The following is a 23045-nucleotide window of genomic DNA, read 5'->3' as shown; positions in this document are numbered from 1 at the left end:
TCTGCTCACTGGAGAGTGTGGGCAGGGTAGAGAGGCATGCAGGCAGAGGAAGGTCTCCGTTTGTATTCCCTAATTTCTCTTTGTTCAGAAGATTCCATCTTCTGCTGTGCCTAGTGTTTTCCAGACTAGAGATCCTCTGTCTTACCCTCTCCAGAAAATACTCTGGTTTTCTGCCAGGGTGAGAAAAAGTGGTTGCCTGGCTGAGCACAGTAAAGGGGAATATTTACCTTTTTATTGCTAAATAATATTCTATTGTATGATATATCACATTTTGTTTATCTGTTCATTAGTTGATGGACATTTGGGTTGTTTCCATTTTTCGACTGTTATTAGTAGTGCTTCCGTGAGCTTTCCTGTATAATTATTTTGTATGGAGTTATTTTTTTTTCTTGGTTATATCCCTAGGAATGGAAATGCTGGGTCGTGTGGCAACTCTTTAAATCTTGAAACGCTATCAAACTGTTGTGCAAAGTGGCTACATTTTACATTCCTACCATCAATGTTTGAGAGTTCCAGTTTATTCACATCCTTGCCAACATCTGTTGTTATTTGTCATTTTGATTTTAGCTATTTATCTTAATGGGTATAAAGTAATATCTCATTGTGGTTTTGATTTGCATTTATTGGATGGCTAATGATGTTAAGCATCTTTTCATGTGCTTAATGGGTCATTTGTAGATCTTCTTTGAAGGAATTCAAATTCTTTGCTTATTTTTAAATTGAGTTATTTTTCCTCTTATTGAGTTGAGTTCTTTATATATTCTGGACATGAGTCCTTCATCAGATGTATGATTTGCAGACTTTTTTTCTATTGTGTGTATTATCTTTTTACTTTCTTGGTTTGAAGTATAAAAGTTTTTAATTTTGATAAAATCTAACTTGCTAATTGCTTTTGTCACTTCTGTTTTGGTATCATATCTAAGAAACTGTTGCCCAATGAAAGGTCACAAAAATTTATGCCTATGTTTTTGTCCTAAGATTTTTATAGTTTTAGCTCTTATATTTAGGTCTTTGATCCATTTTGAATTAACTTTTTGTACATAGTGTGATGTAGCTGTCCAACTTTATTATTTGGCATATGGATACCCAGTTGTCCTGGAACCATTTGTTGAAACAACTATTTTCCCTTCAAGTTATCTCAGTACCCTTGTTGAAAATCAATTGAACATGAATTTAAGGCTCTATTTCTATCAATTTTATTCCAGTTGACCTGTATGTCTTTTATTTATTTTTTTGAGACGGAGTCTCAATCTGTCCCCCAGGCTGGAGTGCAGTGGCGTGATCTTGCCACACTGCAACCTCTGCCTCCTGCTTTCAGCTGATTCTCGTGCTTCAGCCTCCTGAGTAGTTGGAATTACAGGTGCACACCACCATGCCTGGCTGATTTTTTGTATTTTTAGTAGAGACAGGGTTTCACCATGTTGGCCAGGGTTGTCTCGAACTCCTGGCCTCGAGTGATCTGCTCGCCTTAGCCTCCCAAAGTGCTGGGATTACAGGTGTGAGCCACCGTGCCTGGCCTATATGTCTGTTCTTGTGCTAGTGTAGGTTGAGCATCCCTAATATGAAAATCCAAAATATGAAATCCTGCAAAGTCTGAAACTCTCTGAATGCCAACATGATGCCACAAGTACAAAATTCCACATCTGACTTCACGTGACAGTCTGTAGTCAAAATGCAGTCAAAACTTTGTTTCATGCACAAAATCATAAAAATATATAAAATTCAGGCTATCTGTATAAGGTATACATGAAACATAAGTGAATTTTGTATTTAGATTTGTATCTCATCCCCAGGATATCTCATCATGTATATGTAAATATTCCGAATCTGAAAAAAATCCTGTGTCTGAAACACTTCTGGTCCTAAGCAGTTCTGTAAGGGATGTTCAGCCTGTACAATACTGTTCTGATTGTTGTGATGTTGTAGTAAGCTTTTATTTATTTATTGATTTTTTCAGACGGAGTCTTGCTCTGTCACCCAAGCTGGAGTGCAGTGGCATGATTTTGGCTCATTACAACCTCCACCTCTCGGGTTCAAGTGATTCTCCTGCCTCAGCCTCTCAAGTAACTGGGATTACAGGCGCATGCCACCACACCCAGCTAATTTTTGTATTTTTAGTAGAGATGGGGTTTCCCCATGTTGGCTAGGCTGATCTCGAACTCCTGACCTCGTGATCCGCCTTCCTCGGCCTCCCAAAGTGCTGGGATTAACAGGCATGAGCCACTGCGTCCAACCATAGTAAGCTTTCAAATCAAGAAGCCTGGGTTCTCCAATTTCATTCTTCTTTTTCAGTATTGTTTTTGTTACTCCAGAGCTCTTGCAATTTTATATACATTTTGGAATAAACTTGTTAATTTCTGTAAAGAAGTCAACTAGGATTTTGATAGAGATTGCATTGAATCTGAGAACAATTTGGGAATATTGCTATATTACCAGCATTAAGTCTTACAATTCATGAACATGGGTTATCTTTCCACTTAAGTCTTTAATTTCTTTTGATTATATTTTATGACTTCTGGTGTACAAATCTTGTACTTTTGTTATACTTATTCCTAACTATTCTTTTTCATGTTGTTATGAATGGAATTTTTCTTTAAATTTTATTTTAGTACTATTTATTGTTGGTATGTAGAAATATAGTAGATTTAAAAATATCATATATCCTACAACCTTGCTGAACTTATTAATTCTAGTAGTTTTTTGATGATTTCTTAGGGTTTTCTATATATGAGAACATGTTGTTTATGAATAGACAGTTTATCTCTTTCTTCCTAATCTGGATGCTTTTTATTTCTTTTTGTTGCCTAATTGCCTTAGTTAGAACCTTTAGTACAATGATGAAAAGAAGTGGCAAGAGCAGACATTTCTTGTAAAGATGTGTCTCTCATCTTAAGGGAGAAAACATTTAGTCTTCATCATTAAGTATGATTTTAGCACTTGGTTTTTCCTAAATATCTTTTATCAGGTTGAGATAGTCCCTTCTATTCCTATCGTGTTGACTTTTTTTTTTTTTTTAAATTAAAAAAGCATTTTGGGTGTTTTTTTTTTTTGTATTTGGGATGATTATGTGCATTTTTTTCTGTTATTAATAGAGTGTATTATATTGATTAATTTTCAGATCTTAAACTATCCTTGCATTCTTGGAATACATCCAACTTGATCATGGTGTATAATCTTTTTTACATGTTGCTGTGTTTGATTTTCAAGTATTTTGTTGAGAATTTTTGGGTCTTTCTTCATAAGGGACATTGATGTGTGGTTTTCTTGTGATGTCTCTCTCTGGTATTGGTATCAGGAGGACACTGGCTTCAGAATTATTTGAGAAATTTTCTTATGCTTCTGTTTTTTTTAAAGAGTTTATGAGGGATTGGTTTAAATTATTCTTTACAGATTTGGTAGACTATAGCAGGGAAGCCATCTGAGCCTGTGCTTTTCTCCCTTTTTTTATTTTTTATTTTTGTAGAGATAAGGTCTTGCTGTGTTGCCTAGTTTGGTCTCGAACTCCTGAGCTCAAGTGATCCTCCCACTTTGGCCTCCTGAAATGCTGGGATTATAGGTGTGAGCCACCATGCCTGGCCAGGGCCTGTCCTTTTCTTTGCAAGCAGTGCTTAAATTACTAATTTAATATAGTATTTTGGTTAAAGGAATTATAAGTGAACATTCATCTCATAAATACCCATTGATATTTTACTATTCAGCCAATCTTTTTCCTGTATAATATCCAAATAAAAAGAAATTTTAATATATCTAATTATAACTTTTTTTTTCCTTAAAGGTTTGTAGTTACTGTGGAGTCAGTAAGCAATGGCATCTAAGAAATTTGCTGTTAAAGTAAGTAATGTTTAATAGCTTTTTAAAAAGTATCTAATCACTGTCTAATATAACTGAGTTCTATGTTAATTGAAAATTGAAGTTCCTAACTTTCTACTTTTTACACTTGGGACTCTGCAAAAAAGTTTTTCAACTTTTAAGTTCTGGGGCACATGTGCAGGATGTGCAGGTTTGTTACATAGGTAAACATGTGCCACAATGGTTTGTTGCACAGATCATCCCATGACTTAGGTATTAAACCCAGTGGCCATTAGCTATTGTTCCTGATGTTCTCCCTCCCCCTGCCCCACCAACAGGTCTCAGTGTGTACTATTTCCCCCCATGTGTCTATGTGTACTCATTCAGCTCCCACTTATAAGTGAGACTGTGAGGTATTTGGTTTTCTGTTCTTGCATTAGTTTGTTGAGGATAATGCCTTCCAGCTCCATCCATGTCCCTGCAAAGGACATCATTTTGTTCCTTTTTATGGCTGCATAGTATTCCATGGTGTATATGTACCACATTTTCTTTATCTGTTTTTTCACTGATGGGCATTTAGGTTGATTCCATGTCTTTGCTATTGTGAATAGTGTTGCAATGAACATACGCATGCATGTTTCTTTATAATAGAATGATTTATATCTTGGGGGGTATATACCTGGCAATGGGATTGCTGGGTCAAATGGCATTTGTGTCTCTAGATATTTGGGGAATTGCCTCACTGTCTTCCATAATAGTTGAACTAATTTACACTCCCACCAACAGTGTAAAAATATTCCTTTTTCTCCACAGCCTCACCAGGATCTGTTGTTTCCTGACTTTTTAATAATTGCCATTCTGACTGGTGTGAGATGGCATTGTGTTGTTTTTGATTTGCATTTCTTTAATGATCAGTGATATTGAGCTTTTTTTTCATATATTTGCTGGCTACATGAATGTCCTCTTTTCAGAATCGTCTATTTACATCCTTTGCCCACTTTTTAATGGGGTCGTTTTTTTTTTCTTGTAAGTTTGTTTAAGTTCCTTGTAGACTCTGGGTATTAGACCTTTGTCAAATGGATAGCTTGCAAGTATTTTCTCCCATTCTGTAGGTTGTCTGTTCACTCTGATGATAGTTTCTTTTGCTGTACAGAAGCTCTTTGGTTTAATTTGATCCCATTTGTCAATTTTTGCTTTTGTCGCAGTTGCTTTTGGTGTTTTGGGGACTCTAGGCAGATTGAAAATTTATATTTTGAGAATGAGATAGGGGAGAAAATGTTCGTATGGTTATGAGGCGTTCCTTGCTTCGTCTTTTAAAGATGCTTTTTGATCATCCCTTGGTCTTTACTGTTAAAAATTATTATTCATATTCCAGGTCCATGGCATGATTTCTCATTATGTCAAAGCAGATAAAAGGTAATCAAAAGAAGGAATCAGCAAATTCTCTACCTAGGTCAATGCCAGGAGAGTTCTCTTGCTTGGTTGCCCTCTTTCATTTTCCTCTTATATATGTCCCTTCTTTGTTCCTTGATGGCTGGGGTTGAGACCTTCTCAGGTGTGGATAGATGGGAGGCTCCTGTGTGAGGGATAGTGGGAAGGGAGAAGAGAAGAACTGATAGTGAGTACAAGATCTTGCAGATGCTTTCATATATGTTGTTGTTTCTTTAGGACATTTTCTGTATGCTAGTGTTATCATAAGTGCAAGTTCAAAACATCAGAATATAAATTACAATAGCTAGTTGGCCAGATTAGATATGATTTAATGTTATAGCTCTGTCTTATTTTTAACCAAGTCAGTGCTTATTTAGATTTACTAACATATTTATAAATTTCATTGCTTTCAGTTATTTCTTGTATCCATATATATTCTTAGTATTTCTTCCTGTGAAGGCATATAAGTGATGAACTTTAACTATTTGTGTGTCTAAAAATATATTTTAGTCTTACCTTAGAAAGATAATTAGTTGGTTTTAGCTGGGCGCGGTGACTCAAGCCTGTAATCCCAGCACTTTGGGAGGCCGAGACGGGTGGATCGCGAGGTCAGGAGATCAAGACCATCCTGGCTAAGACGGTGAAACCCCGTCTCTACTAAAAAATACAAAAAAACTAGCCGGGCGAGGTGGCGGGCACCTGTAGTCCCAGCTACTCGAGAGGCTGAGGCAGGAGAATGGCATAAACCCGGGAGGTGGAGCTTGCAGTGAGCTGAGATCCGGGCACTGCACTCCAGTCTGGACGACAGAGCGAGACTCTGTCTCAAAAAAAAAAAAAAAAAAAAAAAAGAGAGAGAGAAAGATATTTAGTTGGTTTTCGAATGCTAGGTTGAGCATTATTTTCCAACAACACTTTAAAGATACTTTTAAATTGTCTTCTGGCATCTTTTATTACTACTGAGAAATGTTTCCATTATCTATTGTTGCTTAAAATCCACCTTAAAACTTATTGGCTTGAAACACCAACCATTTTATGATCTCTCCTGATTCTGTAGGTTGCCTAGCATCAATTGAGTAATTTTTCCTTTTGACGTTGATTGGGGCTGCAGTTCTACTTAGAGCCTCACTTAGGTGGTACGTGAAAGATGGCATACTGAGTGGCAGTTAATGCTGGCTTTGGTTGGAATCTCTGCTGGATCTATTAATTGTTGTTCTTCAGTTCTCATCCATGTGCCTATTCTGTGTGGCTTGGGCATCTAACCCGGTGGCTGAGTTTTGAGGCGTGGCATCTTAGGACAAGACTTTCACAATGAAAGAAGTATAATTTGTGAGTCCTTTGAAGGCCTAGATGCAGACATCTCAGATGCCACTTCTGTGGCCTTCTATTGATCAGAGCATTCACAGGGCCAGCCTAGAGTCAGGGGAACCTGCACTCTTGACTTGAGAAGCAGCATTTTCTCACAGGTATCAGAATTGTTGGGGTGTGTCTATGGAGACTACTCACCTCAGAAGTTCACTGTTTGGCCTGATTTGGTTCCTTTCTTGGTTATCTGTCATTCTTCTCTGGTTGCTCTTAAGATTTATTTTTGTCTTTGCTTTTCTATAGTTTCACTATAAAGTCTCTAGTTTCAGTCTTGCTTTTATTAATCTGGCTTGGGATGCAATGTATGTCTTCAATTTGAAGACTCAAGTCATCAGTTTTGGAAAATTCTTGACCATTTTCTCTGCCTCTCCTAATTCTCTCTGTTCTCTTCTTATAGAGAACTTCTATTTGAAGTTTGTTGGATAGTCTCATATGACTGTTTATTATATGCTGGAGGAGTGAGATTAATTTTATCCAGGACTGAGCCCCGGTAGTCTGTCTGCTCAGAAAAGGGCTGGACCTCTTGCAAAGCTCTGTTGAAACTGGCTATGGCCAAGTAGGGCAGACGATCCTGGTCAACCATGAAGCTTGGACCTGAGGCCCCTAATTATGCCAGAGATGGGTCAGTTCCATACACATGGAAGTGGCATATTCTGCTACCATATTATCCCATCTTATAGTGATACCTGTAAGGCTTGGAACAAAGCTTCCAGATCATGGTAGGCAGAGGAGTTGCCTCAACAGTGGGTGTCAGGATAGCAGATTAGGGATAGGGATGGGGTTCTGACACATCATATTGAAGGTTCTGTACATCACTTTGTAGTTGTATTTCTGCCTCTGACAGGCTAGGGACCGGTGCTTCTCCATGTACCTTACTTAAAAGCTCCATAACTCAAGCATGGGGATCCCTTTTTAAATATCTGACAGCGAGTTTTGCCAGATTTCTGTGCTCTGCTCCAGGGTATCATGGGCAGCAGGAGACCTGCACACCTGCTACTGATATTTTCAGACATGCTTTCTCCCCAGGGAACACTGCTCCTGAAGTCTTGTGTCAGTGCTGTGTGGCCAGTGGCCAATTGCCCTTCCCTGTTTTTCTTTTCCTTATTGCATTGAGAGTGCTTTTTTCCCCCCTCTGAAACAGGATCTCACTCAGTTACCCAGGCTGGAGTGCAGTGGTGTGAATATGGCTCACTTCAGCCTTGACCTCCTGGACTTAAGCAGTCCTCCTGCCTCAGCCTCCTGAGTCGCTGGGACCACAGGCATGCACTACCACTCCCAGCTAATTTTTTTTTATTTTTAAATTTTTGTAGAGATGGAGTCTTGCTATGTTGCCCAGCCTGATCTCAAACTCCTGGGCTCAAGTGATCCTTCTGCCTTGACCTCCCAAAATGTTGGGATTACAGGCATGAGCCACTGTGCCTGGTCCAGAGTGCTTTTTGATCAGACCTCTTTCACTTCACTAAAATCTGCTTATCTGTATTTAATCTTCTCTTTAACTTGTTCACTTTTAGTGACTGTATTTTTTTATTTAAGAAGTTATATTTGTTTATATTTTAAAAATTCAAATTCTACCAGCACTTATTCTATATACTTTCCCTAGTTTTAAAAATTTATTTCAATTTTCTCCTTTTATCTTAATAATTTTAAAATAACTTATTTTATAGTCTCTTAGATTAGAACAATCTAATAAAATAAATAAAATCTAATAAATCTATTTTCACTGTTATTTATTAAGTGTGGAATAAATTGGTCGTTGAGATTGCTGGATTGTTAATGTGTGTAAGTTTTGATTGTGCTTCATTTTCAGTGACATCCTAAACACACACACACACACACACACACACGTGGAAAGACTTATGAATCCTGCAGAGTACTTGAACAGTTTTAAGTTTACTTCTGCTAGAGCCATTAACATTTCAGTCATTTTGGACCAGATTTTATACTAATTTCATGGCTTGAGATTCTACCACCTTGTTGGTAGTATAACTTTAGAACTTACAACAGAGTCTGGCACAAGCTTGATGTTTTTTTGTAATTTGCAAACAGTTTCTCACTTCCTTGCTGTTCTCCATTCCCCTCCTGGCCTTCCAAGGTCCTGAGTGAATAGCAAGTTTCCATGTTGCTTTCTTGGTCAATAAGCAGAGATTTTTTTAGTTGCATTTTCATGAAAGTCATAATTTCTCAAGGGAATTAAGTAAAAAGCTCTATTGAATAGCTCCTTCTCCAAAAATTTATAGTTTTAGTTATGGAAAAACTAGCCCATATAAACCAGAAAGTATTATATGAGGATATATACATTGCATATTTATATATGTGTCAAATATTGTATTTTATGCTAAAGGGATACAGAAGTATAAATTGAAATTCTTCACAACTCCTGGCTTAACTAACTGTAATGAGTTCATTCTCTACTCTCCTTTATCTTTTATACCTTTAGGGCATTATGATACCAGCAGCTCTCAGCCTTCCTGGCTCTTACATCCTGCTTCCAAATATTCTGACAGCCAGGCTTGAACCTTCCAAAGGGATAATTATTGATTAGTACTGTTAGGGGCTTACTAGTTTTATTAGTCTTCTCAGAGAACCCAGTTCTGGCTTTGAATTCTTTTATCCTGTAGTAGGTTTGGTATTTTATTTTATTATTTCCTTACTTCTTTCTTTATTATTTCCTTCTAATTTCTTTCTAATTACCCAAAAGAGTAAATTGGGTAAATTTACTCTTTTCTAGCTTCTTAAGGTGGAAGGTTAAATTTTTGGTGTAGAGCCTTCTTTTGTGATATATGTACTTAAAGTTATAAATTTCTCTTTAAGCATTTCCTACTTTAATTGTATCCTTCATGTTTTGATAGGGATGCAGTTAAAGTAGGGATTTTATTATCACTCAAGTCAAATAATTTCCAGTGTTCATTGTGATTTTGTTTTTGATCCATTGGCTATTTAAATGCATATTGTTTAGTTTCTAAGTATTTGCAAATTTTCTAATAATCATTTTGTTATTGATGTTTAGGACAGCACCTCTGTCTGTTCTGGTAAATGTTACATAAGCACTTGAAAATATGATGGTTGTCATGTGCAGTGAACTAAGTATTGTCACTTGGGTCTGGTTTGTTAATTGTATGTATTTACTAATATTTTTGTTAACTTGTTTTATCTGTTGAGAGAGGTGCATTAAAACCTTCAACTGTGATTTTAAATTTATATATTCCTCCTTTTAGTTTTGATTTTTGCTTTGTATATTTTGAGACTATGTTAGCAGGTGTGTGTGGATTTATAACTGTTATATCTATTAAAGTAAGTCCTTAATCACTGTGAAATGTCTCTTTTTATCTCTAGTCATACTTCTTAACCTAAAGCCTGCTTATCTGATGAATAGCATAGCCTATATTTGGTATCCCCCAACCAAACAGATGGGTTCCTACTGGATTCCCAAAGCCCATCAGTCAATAAGGGAAATAAAAATTTCCAATAACCATAAATTTTCTTTTTAAATTATGAATGGACAGAAGAGCATTTGTGCAGATTTAAGAAGAACTTAGAGTATGAGAATTAGAAAATATAGTGAATGAACAAACTCTAAAGAGCAGAGAGGTGCTAGGGAGCCAGAGAAGACTTTAACTGCACTATAATTTGCTTCCTTAGAGTGAAGAAGGAAGCTATTACATATAACCACAAAACGAGGTTAGGATGTTACAAACTTGGGAAATTCCCAAGAACAAGAAACAGCTCTTATAAATTAAAAGCATAATATAAATAAAAATATGATAAAGTATGGGGCAAACACCAAGGAACACTGCCCAGAAAGTAGAACAAGAAAATAATAGATTAAAAAAAAAAAAATTGAAGAGAAAACCACAAGAAAATTAGAGTTTCAGTCTTGATATGAAAAATTGGAATTCTAAAAGAAAAACAAATGGTTGAGAAAAAATTATGAAAGAAACAATACAATACGATTTACTGGAAGTGGAGGATACAAAGTTCCTGTTTGAAAGAGCTGTGAGCAAATACACAATAAAGTCAGTGAAAAAGAGTTGTGCTAAGGCATATCATCCTAAAATTTCAGAACACTGGGAATTTAGAGAAGAACTTAAGAAACAAACAGATCACATACAGAGGATCAAGAATCAGAACACCCTTCTCAATAGCAATAACTAGGAGACAGTAGAACAATATGTTTAATATTTTAGGAAAAATGGTTTCCAACCAAGAATTCCCTTTACAGCCCAACGTTCAGTCACATGGTGGAATAGAGACATTTTTAGGATGCAGAGTATAGAAAACACTTCCCTTCTGATGCACACTGTTTTAGAAAGGATGTCATCTTCCAAAATAGGGGAATAAACGGAGAAAGAATCAGATATAGGATCCAGGAAATAGGGAACCAGACAGGTGAGGGCCTAACCAAATTCCTTGATGATTACTGTGTATTTTGCCTAGAAAGTGTAAGGGTGGAAGGGGCATGATCCTTTCCTCCCCATCATGAAGGGTCACAGCCAGCACTCCTGTAACGAAAGACTAAGTTAACTAAGGAAAGCATAACAAATTTATTATGTTCACGCAAGTGCATGGAAGTCATACAAAATATGAACACTCAAAAGCTGGACGTGATGGCATATGCCCGTAGTCCCAGCCATTTGGGGAGGCTGAGGCAGAAGATTTGCTTGAGCACAGGAGTTTGAGTTCAGCCTGGGCAACACAGAGAGACCCTGGCTCTAAAAACAACAACAGCAGCAAGAAACGAAAACCCAAAGGGCCAGATGGTTGACCTCTCACTGGGGAGAGGGAACTGGGAGATATAGGGGTAACTGATTTTTAGGGGAAATGAATGGACCTGAGAAACAGAAATTAACTTGTAGGTGATTTTCTTTAGAATTTGAATGAGCCAAGAAGCAGATAATATCTAGTTGAAATGCCTGTCCACTGTGTGTTTGCATTCTTTAGTCTTCTTTTCTGCTGTAGATAATTTCAGGGAAGATATGGAAGGCAATTGTGTTCCTCTTTGGGTATCCAGTTTCTAGGAAGATAATGGAGCTTCAGCGAAGAGCCTCATCTTGTGCTTTGGGAGAGACAACGGATTGAGGGGAGGAGGGGAGGAGGTCAGAGAGACCTTGCTGCTGCTTTTTTAGTTTAGCATGTCAAAGAGTTATATTTCTGAGTATTGGTTTCTGAACTGCAACCAGTCCTATTGGAAGAAGACAGAGGGTTCCATGAAAGATGTCTCCAATAAAAAATGAAATGAATAAAATACTTCATGTATTTAAATGCATTGAGAAGAAATTTTTTTAGGCCTATCAGGTAGCATGGGAATGATTTAGTCATAAGAATATAGAAAACTAAACAAAAGAAAAATGATGCAACCCTCAGCTCTCAGTAAACAAAAGATTATGCAAGATAGGAAATTAAGCATAGTATACTACATGGCTCAGCTTTTTGTTCTTCTTGTTGTAGAGATGGGGTCTTGCGCTGTTGCTCAGGCTGGAATGCAGTGGCACAGTCATAACTCACGGCAGTGTTGAACTCCCAGGCTCAAGTGACCCTCCTGCATGGTTCAGCTTTGAACAGAAGTTACATTTCATAATACTGTGAACTCCAAGTTTTGGAAGGCCGGGGAAGGAAACATGTGGAAGGGCAGTTATAAGGATTAAGTCCTCATTTCACACATAAAGTATATAAAACTGAAGTAATAAGACATTCGTAGGATAAACATAGTGTTTAGAAATATGTTGGCAAATTACCAGATCAAAAAGCTAAGTTTCAGTGTGGTTGCCCTTGGTGAGTGAGAGTTGGAGTGAGAGAGGGAGCTGGATGAGGCAGAAGAGGCCATTTTGTTTGTTTGTTTGTTTGTTTGAAAGATGGGGTCTACTTATGCTGCCCAGTCTGATCTTGAACTACTGGGCTCAAGCAGTCCTCCTGCCTCAGCCTCCTGAGTAGTTGGGACTACAGATGTGCACCACTACACCCAGCTTGAGACCTCACTTTGATATATCATTTTAATATGTGTCTATGGATTAATATAAAAATTAAGTGCATAAATACAATGTAGGCTGGGTACAGTGGTTCACATCTGTAATCCCTGCATTTTGGAAGGCCCAGGTGGGAGGATCACTTGAGGCCAGGAGTTAGAGACCAGCAGCCTGAGCAACATAGCAAGACCCCATCTCTAAGTTTGAAAAAAAAATTAATAAAATTTAAAAGGAATTAATTATGCAAATTTTTCACATAGATGCAGCCACTTTTGACTGGGTTGAAAAGTACTTGCATAGAGCAGGGTTTCAAAGTAACAGAAAAACTGATGAACACTAAGTAATTTGCCACTTGATCTGGGTTGTTTATTCTAAGACTGCCCTTGGAATGGCATTAATTATTCTTGCAAATGATTTACTCTTCTTCAAGTGAAGAAAGATCTTCTGACCTTCCTGCATATGAATACTTTTTTCTTTTTAATTGCTGTGGATCTGGTCTTGAATTCTTTTTTTATCACTATTTTTTAGAGACAGGATGTCGTTATATTGCCTAGGCTGAACATGAACTCCTGGGCTCAAGCTATCCTCCCGATCCAGCCTCCTAAGTAGCTGGGACTACAGGCGGCACTACCACTGCGCAGCTGGCTCTTGAATTCTTTCAAGAGTTGAAGACTCTTCTGAGGCCAGAATTCTAGGAAATGGCAGTAGTGCATGAGATGTGGGAATCCTTGGAAGTATAACTTTCAGGGTCTGTAGACTTCTGGACTACTGCAGCTTGTAGCAGGGAGGTATGTCCTGTACTTAGTGAGTGACTCTTATTTTAACTGAAAGAAGTGGTAACAGCAGGCGCGTCTCCCCAAGGCTTCATAGCAATCTTAAACCCGAGCTTTGCACCCACCCCAGCATTTTAAAATTTCCAAAATAATAAACTCTTTAGGGTAGGGAAAAGATCTAGACCAGAGATCTGCAAATTACAGCCCACATGCCAGCTGCTTGTTTTTGTAAATAATGTTTTACCGGAATCCAGCCACTCCCACTTGTTCACATATCATCCCTGGCTGCTTTTATGCTACAGTAGAGTGGAAGGTTGAGTAGTTGAAATAAAGACCTTTTTGCCTGCAAAGTCTGGAATAAACACACTCACACACACTGATTTATATATGGAATATGTATACAGATATATCTTTTATTTATTTATTTATTTTGAGACGGAGTCTCACTCTGTTGCTCTGTCATCCAGGTTGGAGTGCAGTGGCAAGATCTCGGCTCACTGCAACCTCTGCCTCCCAGGTTCAAGTGATTCTCTTGTCTCAACCTCCCAAGTAGCTGGGGTTACAGGCACACGCCACCATGCCCAGCTAATTTTTGTATTTTTAGTAGAGACGAGGTTTCGCCATGTTGGGCAGGCTGGTCTCCGATGCCTGACCTCAAATGATCCGCCTGCCTCTGCCTTCCAAAGTGGTGGGATTAGAGGCATGAGCCACTGCGTCCAGCCTACATCTCAATTCCTAGTAGCCGCATTTCAAATGCTCAGTAGGCACCAGTGGCTAGTATCAGCTGTATTGGCCAACACAGATCTAAATCGCTGTATCCTTGGTACTCCTACCTCCTTGTACCTTATCAGAATAAGCCTTCAATGAAGTTACCTTGGGTTAAACCGGCTGCAGGTGTGGGGTAAGTTAGCAAGGCCAAGGTAAAGCCATTTCCTTTGCAAGAAATAGACATGGACACATAATGTAATAATTATGAATGTTTATCCATTAAAACAAAACTTTAGCAAAATAAAAAAGAAATCCAAATATCAAATTATTGTTAAAAGGGTCAAGTGATACACATGGTATCTACCTCAGGAAAGTTTGTGTCCACCCCCTGCCTTAGAGGCATTTGAAAAAGTATAGGATGTTGCCAGACTCGCTCTCAATAATAATTGTATCTTATGATTTTGAATTTAAATTCTGGGTCCCAGCGGAGCAGTGCTGTGAAAGTTTCCTAGCTCATTGTGTGTCTCTGTAGATCATTTCCTCTGCTTCCTGCATCTGTTTTCTTGGATTAGTTAGGTATTATACTAAAGTCTAGAATTCTTTTGGCTGCAGAGCTTTCTCTGCTGCTTCCCTTTCCCCCAACCTACTTTATTGTGGGTGGGAAAATTTTTGTTGGGAGGACTTGATTAATTAGAAGGGATTCCTGGCTTCCCTAGCAGTGGCAGCCTGGGAAGATTACAGAGCCTGGCTTAGTGACAGGCCAGTCTGTATTTAAGGAAAAACTCGGACCCGCCAGATTTCTCTGGAATGTGCATCTGGCTTTGTCTTCTACGGGGAATGTGTAATGATCCCCTCCTCTTTCTTCCCACCCATTCCAGGAGGCTAAAAGCTTTTACTTTTGCTCGTGATGGGGTTGTCTACTTTTTATTCTGGGAGAGGGGAGGGCTGGAATTTAGGGGTAGGAAGAATGAGTCATTTTCTAAATCTAAAGTAAAAGATTTAAGGTTTTATTAATATTTAGGAGGAAAGGAGAGATTTTATTTAAAAAAAAAAAAAAAAAGGAACTCCCTGCATCTTTACTATCAATGTTTTTCTTTCCACTCTTTCAGAGCAATTATAGGTTTATGCTCTTCTGTGAATTTCAGTTAACCTTAGTATTCACATTCCTTAGAACACCACAAAAAGAGAAACAAGCCTAAGATTTGACAATGGTTTCCCCTTTTTGATAAAAGTATAGAGCAGCTCTTTAAACTTCCAGAGAAAGAGACAGTTGAATAGTAAATGGATAATCACTAGGCTTTTGTCTTGCTAGTTTGCTTCAAGGAATCACTTAAATCCTGTGTCCTAGGTTTTTTTGTCTACTTAAATGGGAACGTGGTACTGACTTTATTATTAGTGCTCATTTGAAAATGGCTGCGTTGATTTTGTGTATCACATTGAAAAGATTTATGCAATTATTTTCATATCAATTGAGTTCTAGGTACTGATTTTTCTACACATTTTAAGAAAGAATAAAACTGAAGTGCCTAAACAGAATAAATCACAAACATTTTAAATGGTTATATTCTTCACTGGAAATAACTTTGGAGTGTGCAACCTTTGTCCCGAAGAATGTTTTTACAGAGATTTGTGTCTGTGAACCTTTTAAAGTGAAAGAAGTACCTCTGTATTTCTTCTCCTGATACCTAAAGTCTGGATCTTCCAGTTCCTCCTTAATTTCATGTATTCCTTGTAAGAGCTTTATGTTTTAAAGACATACAGGGTCAATGAGAGTTTGCAGAGTGGTTGATGATATGCCCAAACTAACATAGGATGCTGTTTTCCCATTCGGTATCATTGTTCTATTGCTTTGCTCATGCTGGAAGCTGTATTCAAGTAAGTATGTGCTGATTTTGTGAATGAATTGAAATAAAATTAGTAAAAGTTTTCACATGAGCAGTCACCCAGTGAGTTTTATCTCAGGCTTAAAGCTTTTAAGTATCTTCTCACTCTGTAGGGCATCTGCTCTGAGTGTTGATGACTTTGAAACAAAGTTCTTGGACTTGAAATTAATTTTTTTTTTTTTCTAAGTGTTCTCTCTGCCTTTCTGGCCAGACACCCAGTTTTCTAGGCTTCATTTTCCCAGTCCTTTGCTCATGTGATAATAGATAAACTAGTCTGCTCTTTTTTTGGATGACTAAAAAATGTGTAAATACAACTCTGACTTCTCATCCTCCTTTTTAGTCTCAACTTTCCACCTGCCTCCAAGAAGTTTCTGCCTACATTGATCACTAAAACTTCAAACAAAGAACTGAGTTTATCATAGCTTTCATCTAAGCTGATTTTTGCTTTGAAAGTCTCTGATGCTACCTTCACACACCCTGGGCTTGCCAAATGATGTCTTCTTGTCCTTCATTCTTTAGTCACTTACTAAATGCATTCCTGCTCTGCAGAGCATCTTGAATTTAGTCCTTCTCTTACAAATTCAAGCCTTTATTGTCTTTGTTTTTATGTCCATTTAATCTCTGAGGACCTCTGTGCCTCTCTTCTCTTACCATTTCAGTTCATCTAGACAAGTGCCAGGGTGATGTTTTCTTAACATCATATTCATCATGTTACTTCCTTGCTTAGGTGATCAGGGTAATTCCTTTTGTTTAAACGGATCTAATCTCAACTCTCCAGCTAGACTTAAGGTATTCTGATAATTACTCTCCCCTTCCTTTTTGACTTGGACCCATATTTGTTTTCATCTCGGCACTGGGGAAGGTGGCCCACCTATTCCTGTGAAACGAATGCATTTGCATTTCCTGCAGTCATTTGGCTTTTCTGTGGTTTTCTCTCTACTTGCTATCTCTCACCTTTTCTTCCTTGGTCCACACCCATCAGCTTTTTCCAAGTTTGACCAGTGAATGACTCACTTTTTCTTTGTTACACCTCTAAACTTTTCCCATGTTGATTTCTCTATTGCTATGTGTTTCTTTGTTATGTGCAGCTTATGTTATGTTTTGTATATATTTCCAATTTCTTTTTTTTCCTAAGAACATCATCTTGCGGTGATATCCATATGCTTTTCTATACATTATGCCTAGCCACATTCCCTGGGAAGGAAGACCTGTCCTATGCTTCTTTTGTATCTGCACAGGCCTTGAATAGTCTAAAGCAGGGGTGTCCAATCTTTTGGCTTCCCTGGGCCTCACTGGAAGAAGAATTGTCTTGGGCCACACATAAAATACACTTATACTAACAATAGCTGATGAGCTTTAAAAAAAATCACAAAAGAAAAATCTCATAATGTTTTAAGAAAGTTTACACGTTTGTGTTGGGCTGCATTCAAAGCCATCCTGGGCAGCGAGTTGGACAAGTGTGGTCTAAAGCATTTCTGAAGTGCCCAGTACCCCCCACTTTCCTTGTCCCAAAGATGATAAGTTTCTTTCGTCTTGGCTCGTAGAGAACAGGGAAGTCACTCCAGCTTTGAATTATTTCTTACTGGTCTTTTTTTCAGTTCCAGTCAGGGAATGTTGTAATCTTCAATTTGTGGTATATTTGTTTTTTTTAAAAAAAAATTCATCTCAACCTATTTCTCCTTTTAGGAGTCCACAGTTCCACTTTGAAAATATTTTTAATAATTCTTTTGAAAACAGTCTCTATTAATAATCAAGATGGCAATCGATAGAATTTGTTTCTATATGCTTCAGAAAAGTAAAATGTTTCAGTATAATGGTTTTGATTATCTAGACATTATATTTTATTTTAATTAATTTCTTGGTGTTAGACCTTGATATTTTTAATTTTTTCCAACATGTGTACAAAGCATGTGCTTTTATTATTTATTCTAGTGTAAAAATTAATTCTTACCAGAGAAGTAAACTCAGGATCTCTGACCAAATAGATGAACTCAGTAAGCACCTTGGATTCCCTCTGAGGGCTGTAGGGGGCATCATTGTTCCACGTTTTATAAAGTATCTTCCTGCTGTGATCTAAAGAAACACAATAACTAAAGCGCTTTTACAGTCGTTGTCTCGTGCCTAAGTTACTATGACATCCTAAACGCCTGTTTGTTTGCCTGGTGGTTGTATGTGCACACTTGCATCCCTAGCCTTTTATGAATGTGTATATTTAGATTGCTTCTGCTATAGAGTCCTCCTCACTAGGATGTACCACCACCAAACACCGAGGGAAAACAGTCCCAACAACGAAAACTATCTAAAGTCGCCCCAGGGAAAGCATTCTCAGAGTGACGCAAGACTGCCTCTTCAGTACTTCCTTTCCAGATTCAGGAACCTGGAGATGATGGTCAGAGAGTAAGGATCTTCTTTGTCCTTTGAAAACTTTGGGACCCCAGTTCAGCCCTGGTCCCAGCAGTAAAGGCTGGAGGGGGCCATTCAGGTCTGGGAAGAAATCCTTGAAGTTTTATTACCATTACTGCTCATCCGACTCACCTTTCCTTTTTCTTATTACTGTCAGTTTGAGGGTGGGGATTGAGAGTGTCCTTGCAGTTTACAGTCCCAGAGAATTCCATGGAAATTACATTCCATTGAAATGGCTAAAATGTACAGCAGTGTAGTCGTCATTAGCCAAATAGTGTTTGGCTAATGATGCACAGTGTTTGCTTATTGTCCTTTGAGATACTTCTCTAGTAGTAGACTCTTGGAATATCCATGATTAAGTAATACAGGAAGCTAGGCCTCTGTATGTGTCACTTTGTCCCATGTGAGTGTCATGTGACAAAAACACTGGTTTTCAGACTGTTGGAAATAATCAAGTTATGAATAGTTACCCTACACCCTCACATACACACATGCACACACTTGTGCTGTATTTTGCGAGTTTAATATGACATGAAAAAAAGAATGTTATGCTGTTTGTTCCACAGTGGAATAGCATTGTATAGATTCTGGTAAGGTATGTACCAGGTCTAGCATCCAGATCCTTATTACCTGAAAAATTCACCATATGTTACCAATTAGAATTGAGATCATGTCTGGTTCTAAATTTTTATGGTTCTCCATATTCATTTTACTCTAGGTTCTTTGATAGTACTTCTTGAAATTTAGATTATCAAGTCTTTGAGGAAAGGATTCTAGAAAATTAAAATATCAGACTTTTAATCAGGATTCCTGAATTCATGTTGTGGTTTCACTTATGAAAACTGGATGACTTTGAGCGAATTTTATTACCCCTCTGAGCATCTTATTTCTTCAGCTATAAGATAGGAGTAACAGCAGTGTCTGTTTTACAGGGTTTCTTTTGGATATCAAATTAATAATAAAAGACATAATGCTGTGAAAGTGGGAAAATAACATTTTATGCATGTCTTGGGCTGTCAGTAATTATTTTATTATCTTACAGTGACATGCTGTATAGTATTTGAGGGACTTGGCCTTGACTTATTTGTTCTTGGTCTCATAATTCTTGGGAGTGAGGAGTAGTCTAATTCTTTTCATATGTGAGGGCTCAATTAGCAATCTTTATTTATCCTCATCATGCAAGGCCCTGGGTTAGGCACTATAGACACAGATGAGGCGGATGATTGCCCATCCCTAACCTCAGGGAGTTTGCAGTGAGAAATTAATGTGTCAAACTAACATCATTAAATAAAGGTTAGTGAAACAGAGATACCAGAGCATCCAGCATAGCTGGGTTATGACCAGATGAGCCCGGTAATTTTTTTCAGACATGTTTCTGAATGGGATGTTATGGCAAAGCCATAGGGCAGCCAGTCTGTTGGGTGCCCTATGTATTAATCAGTTTATACTTTGGGCTACAGTGGCAGGTGGTCAGGATTAGAAGTTAGGGTTGTTAGATTTTAGTCCTTGCTATTGATTCCTGTCTAGGGACAAGTCAGCTAACCTCTTTTGTTTCTGTTATCTGTATCTGTGTGACAAAGAAGCCCCACTATTCTCACATTTCAGTGGGTCAGAAAATCCAGCTGGGCAGTTTTTCTGCTTTATTTGTCTTTGGCTGGGGTCAATCACTCAGATGCATTTGGTTACTGACCAGGCTACAAAGCTCTAGAAGACTTCACTCACGTGTTTAGTTCTTCTCAATGATACCATGTCTCTTCACAAGGTATCTCAACACTCAGTAATCTGGCTTGAGCTCCCTTACAACATGGCGTCTGGCTTCCCCAGAGCACATGAAAGTGGAAGCTGCCAGCTTCCTAAGGGCTACCTCTGGAACTGGCACACTGTTATTTCCACTGTATTCTACCGGGCAGCAAATCACAAGGTCAAGAGAAGAAATAGCTCTGCCTCTCGATGGAAGGAGCAGTGTACCTCCAGAGGAGGAAAGGGATTGTTGGTGGCCATCTTTGGGAATTGTTTATTATAGTTTTCTTATTTGTTTATTATAGTTTTCTTATTTGTTTATTATAGTTTTCTTATCTATTAAATGAGATGTTGAATTAGGGAGTTTTTAAGGACCTGTCAAGCTCTACATTTCCATAATACTATACATTTTTATTTAAGCAATTTTTGTGTGCATGGCATAATGAAAATAATTTGGAGGCAGAAAGGCCTGGGTTTGAAGCAGGGCCTTAAGATTGACCAACACCTTAGGAAGTGACTTGAGTCTTTCTGAGCTTTTGTACACATCTGTTAAATAATAGGGTTAATTAAATAGGATTAATGTTAACTCACTTCTATAATAATTGTCCATCTTAGTACAGGGTCACGACCCAGAAGGTGTTAGCACCCATTCCTTTTCCCTTCTTTGTTGCCTGATACAGGCCTTTTTAAAGCCAACAATAGTTAAAGACATTTATTGAGGGTTTTTTTTGTTTTGTTTTGTTTTGTTTCATTCAAATATAAAAATGTTTAGGTATTTAATTGTGTTTTGCAGATGCTGGCATATTTTTCTAAGACCAGGAGTTCAAACAAAACTGTTAAGTTTGTTTGTTTATCTGTTTTGGTATTATAAATTGTCCTTAGAACATTGTTGCTATTAAGAAAGCAGGCTTAAAAATAACTTAATTTGAAAAATGCATTTTGGTCTGTGAACAGCTGAGTTATTTGGCATTGCTAGTAACTTTTGTCTGGAAGAAAGAAATAGCTGTGGGGCATGGCCAGCATTCGGTCTGGCTGTTATACACTGTAGTGGTACTTTGCTTGTGAACCAGGCCTGGTAGGTGAGACTGGGCATGCACTTCTACTCACAGGCTAAAGGTTGAAAGCTCAGCAACTAAGGGCAGTAGGAGAAAAGAAAGGTTCTGTTGTCTCTGAAGTATTGGTTCTGAAAGTGTATTCCCTGGACCAGCAGCATTAGTATCTCCCACAGTCATTGCAGTGATTTTATTATACTGGTTATTGAGAGGGTTAAATGAAATGATGCATATAAAGTGTTTAGCACAGTACCAGGTAACCATTTTGGTAGGTGTTAGGCATTATTAATAATATTCATCTTCATTGTCATAAATATTGCTAATCATTGTGGTTAATATTTTTCTGCCAGAGCGTGCCTTGAAGCAGCTTATTCTGCAATTCTTCTTAAAGCTGCCAGAGTTCTGTTTCTTTCTTTCTTTTTCTTTTTCTTTTTTTTTTCCCGAGACAGAGTCTCGCTCTGTCACCCAGGCTGGAATGCAGTGGTATAATCATGGCTCACTGCAACCTTCACCTCCCAGGTTCAAGCAATTCTCCTGCCTCAGCCTCCCAAGTAGCTGGGATTACAGGCGCCTGCCACCACACCTGGCTAATTTTAAAGAAATGTTTAGTAGAGACGGGGTTTCACTATGTTGGCCAGCCTGGTTGGTCTTTTTTTTTTTTTTTTAAATGGAGTCTTGCTCTGTCGCCCAGGCTAGAGTGCGGTGGCATGATCTTGGCTCACTGCAACCTCCCACCTCGTGGGTTCAGGTGATTCTCCTGCTTCAGCCTCCCAAGTAGCTGGGATTACAGACACATGCCACCATGCCTGGCTAATTTTTGTAATTTTAGTAGAGATGGGATTTCACCACATTGGCCAGACTGGTCTCAATCTCCTGATCTCAGATGACCTACCTGCCTCAGCCTTCCAAAGTGCTGGGAGCCACCGCACTCGGCCTCAGGCTGGTCTTGAACTCCTGACCTCAGGTGACCCATCCGCCTTGGCCTCCCAAAGTGCTGGGTTTACAGGTATGAACCACCATTCCTGGCCAAAGCTGCCTGAGTTCTGATTAGATCTTTTTAAAAGCTTATGAATGGTGTACTGGTCTAACAATATTTCAAGTTGTCAAGTAAGGAGCTTCTTCAAAAGCCCATCATTCTGAACAAGATATTCTTCAGTCCAAAATAATACTGAGAGATCACATAACATAGCTATGCAGATATATTCAAACTCTAACTTCGTGGGAGTCATTAATGCCATTTAATGAGTCCCCATACAATGTCTGAGCTCTGTAGTTTGCTTTGAAGAGCCTTTCTCTTCCTAGACCTCCTTCCCTTCTTTATTTTAGGTATTGATGTCCTCTGTTTACGTCTCTGTGGAGTTTTTTCCTTTTTCTTTTTTTCCCCCCATTTGTGGTCAAATAAGGATCATGGTTAACCCCAGAAGGAAGAACAGATGGGCCTTGGGGGCCTGGGCTGGGGCTGGAGCCTCTCCACCTCTGCCGGCTGCCTTGTTCACTTCCTTTTTTTCCCTCCCTTACCACTATGTTGAAGCCAAACTTCCAAAGTGAAAAGCAGTTTATTCCATCTAATCTGGGCTGCTGAGTCAGAGGTGGTGGGAGGGTGTTCCCTGGGATGACGCTGCCCTTTGGCCACTGATCTCTCTATCATAACTTACCTTGGCCTCCCTCTGGCGCCACCATCCAGGACTGGAAGCGTTTGCTTTCCCCCAGGGAGCCATCGGTTCAGGCCATGGGCCTTGAGAGTCTCATCTTCTCCAGCTTCCTGGTCCTCAGACTTGAGTAACACTCCTTATCCCCTGTCTGTTTCCTTCTTTGGGCAAGCACGTGGAGCTACTCAAGTAAAGCTGCTCTTCATTGGGAATATTATCTGCCAAGGCTAAGCCAGGGTCCCTAGAGAGCATCCAAGTCAGGGCTTTCAGCAGAGTTCCTTAGAAGCATTGCAGT

General features: G+C 38.5%; 1 protein-coding gene across 2 annotated transcripts in view; it reads left to right on the top strand.

Annotated features, from left to right (window-relative positions):
• Nucleotides 1-23045, top strand: part of SLX4IP (SLX4 interacting protein) — a 197159-nt gene that overhangs the window by 21117 nt on the left and 152997 nt on the right. For both annotated transcript variants that reach the window (XM_073006815.1, XM_008018160.3), the window contains exon 2: nt 3776-3831. In XM_073006815.1, the coding sequence (XP_072862916.1) occupies nt 3805-3831 (27 nt within the window). In that variant the 5' untranslated portion in view covers nt 3776-3804. The remainder of the gene's footprint in view (nt 1-3775; nt 3832-23045) is intronic.

The sequence above is a fragment of the Chlorocebus sabaeus genome, chromosome 2 (genome assembly GCF_047675955.1).
Source record: "Chlorocebus sabaeus isolate Y175 chromosome 2, mChlSab1.0.hap1, whole genome shotgun sequence".
Classification (NCBI taxonomy): domain Eukaryota; kingdom Metazoa; phylum Chordata; class Mammalia; order Primates; family Cercopithecidae; genus Chlorocebus; species Chlorocebus sabaeus.
The sequence above is the reverse complement of the archived record's forward strand: the minus strand, read 5'-3'. Positions and strand labels throughout refer to the sequence as shown.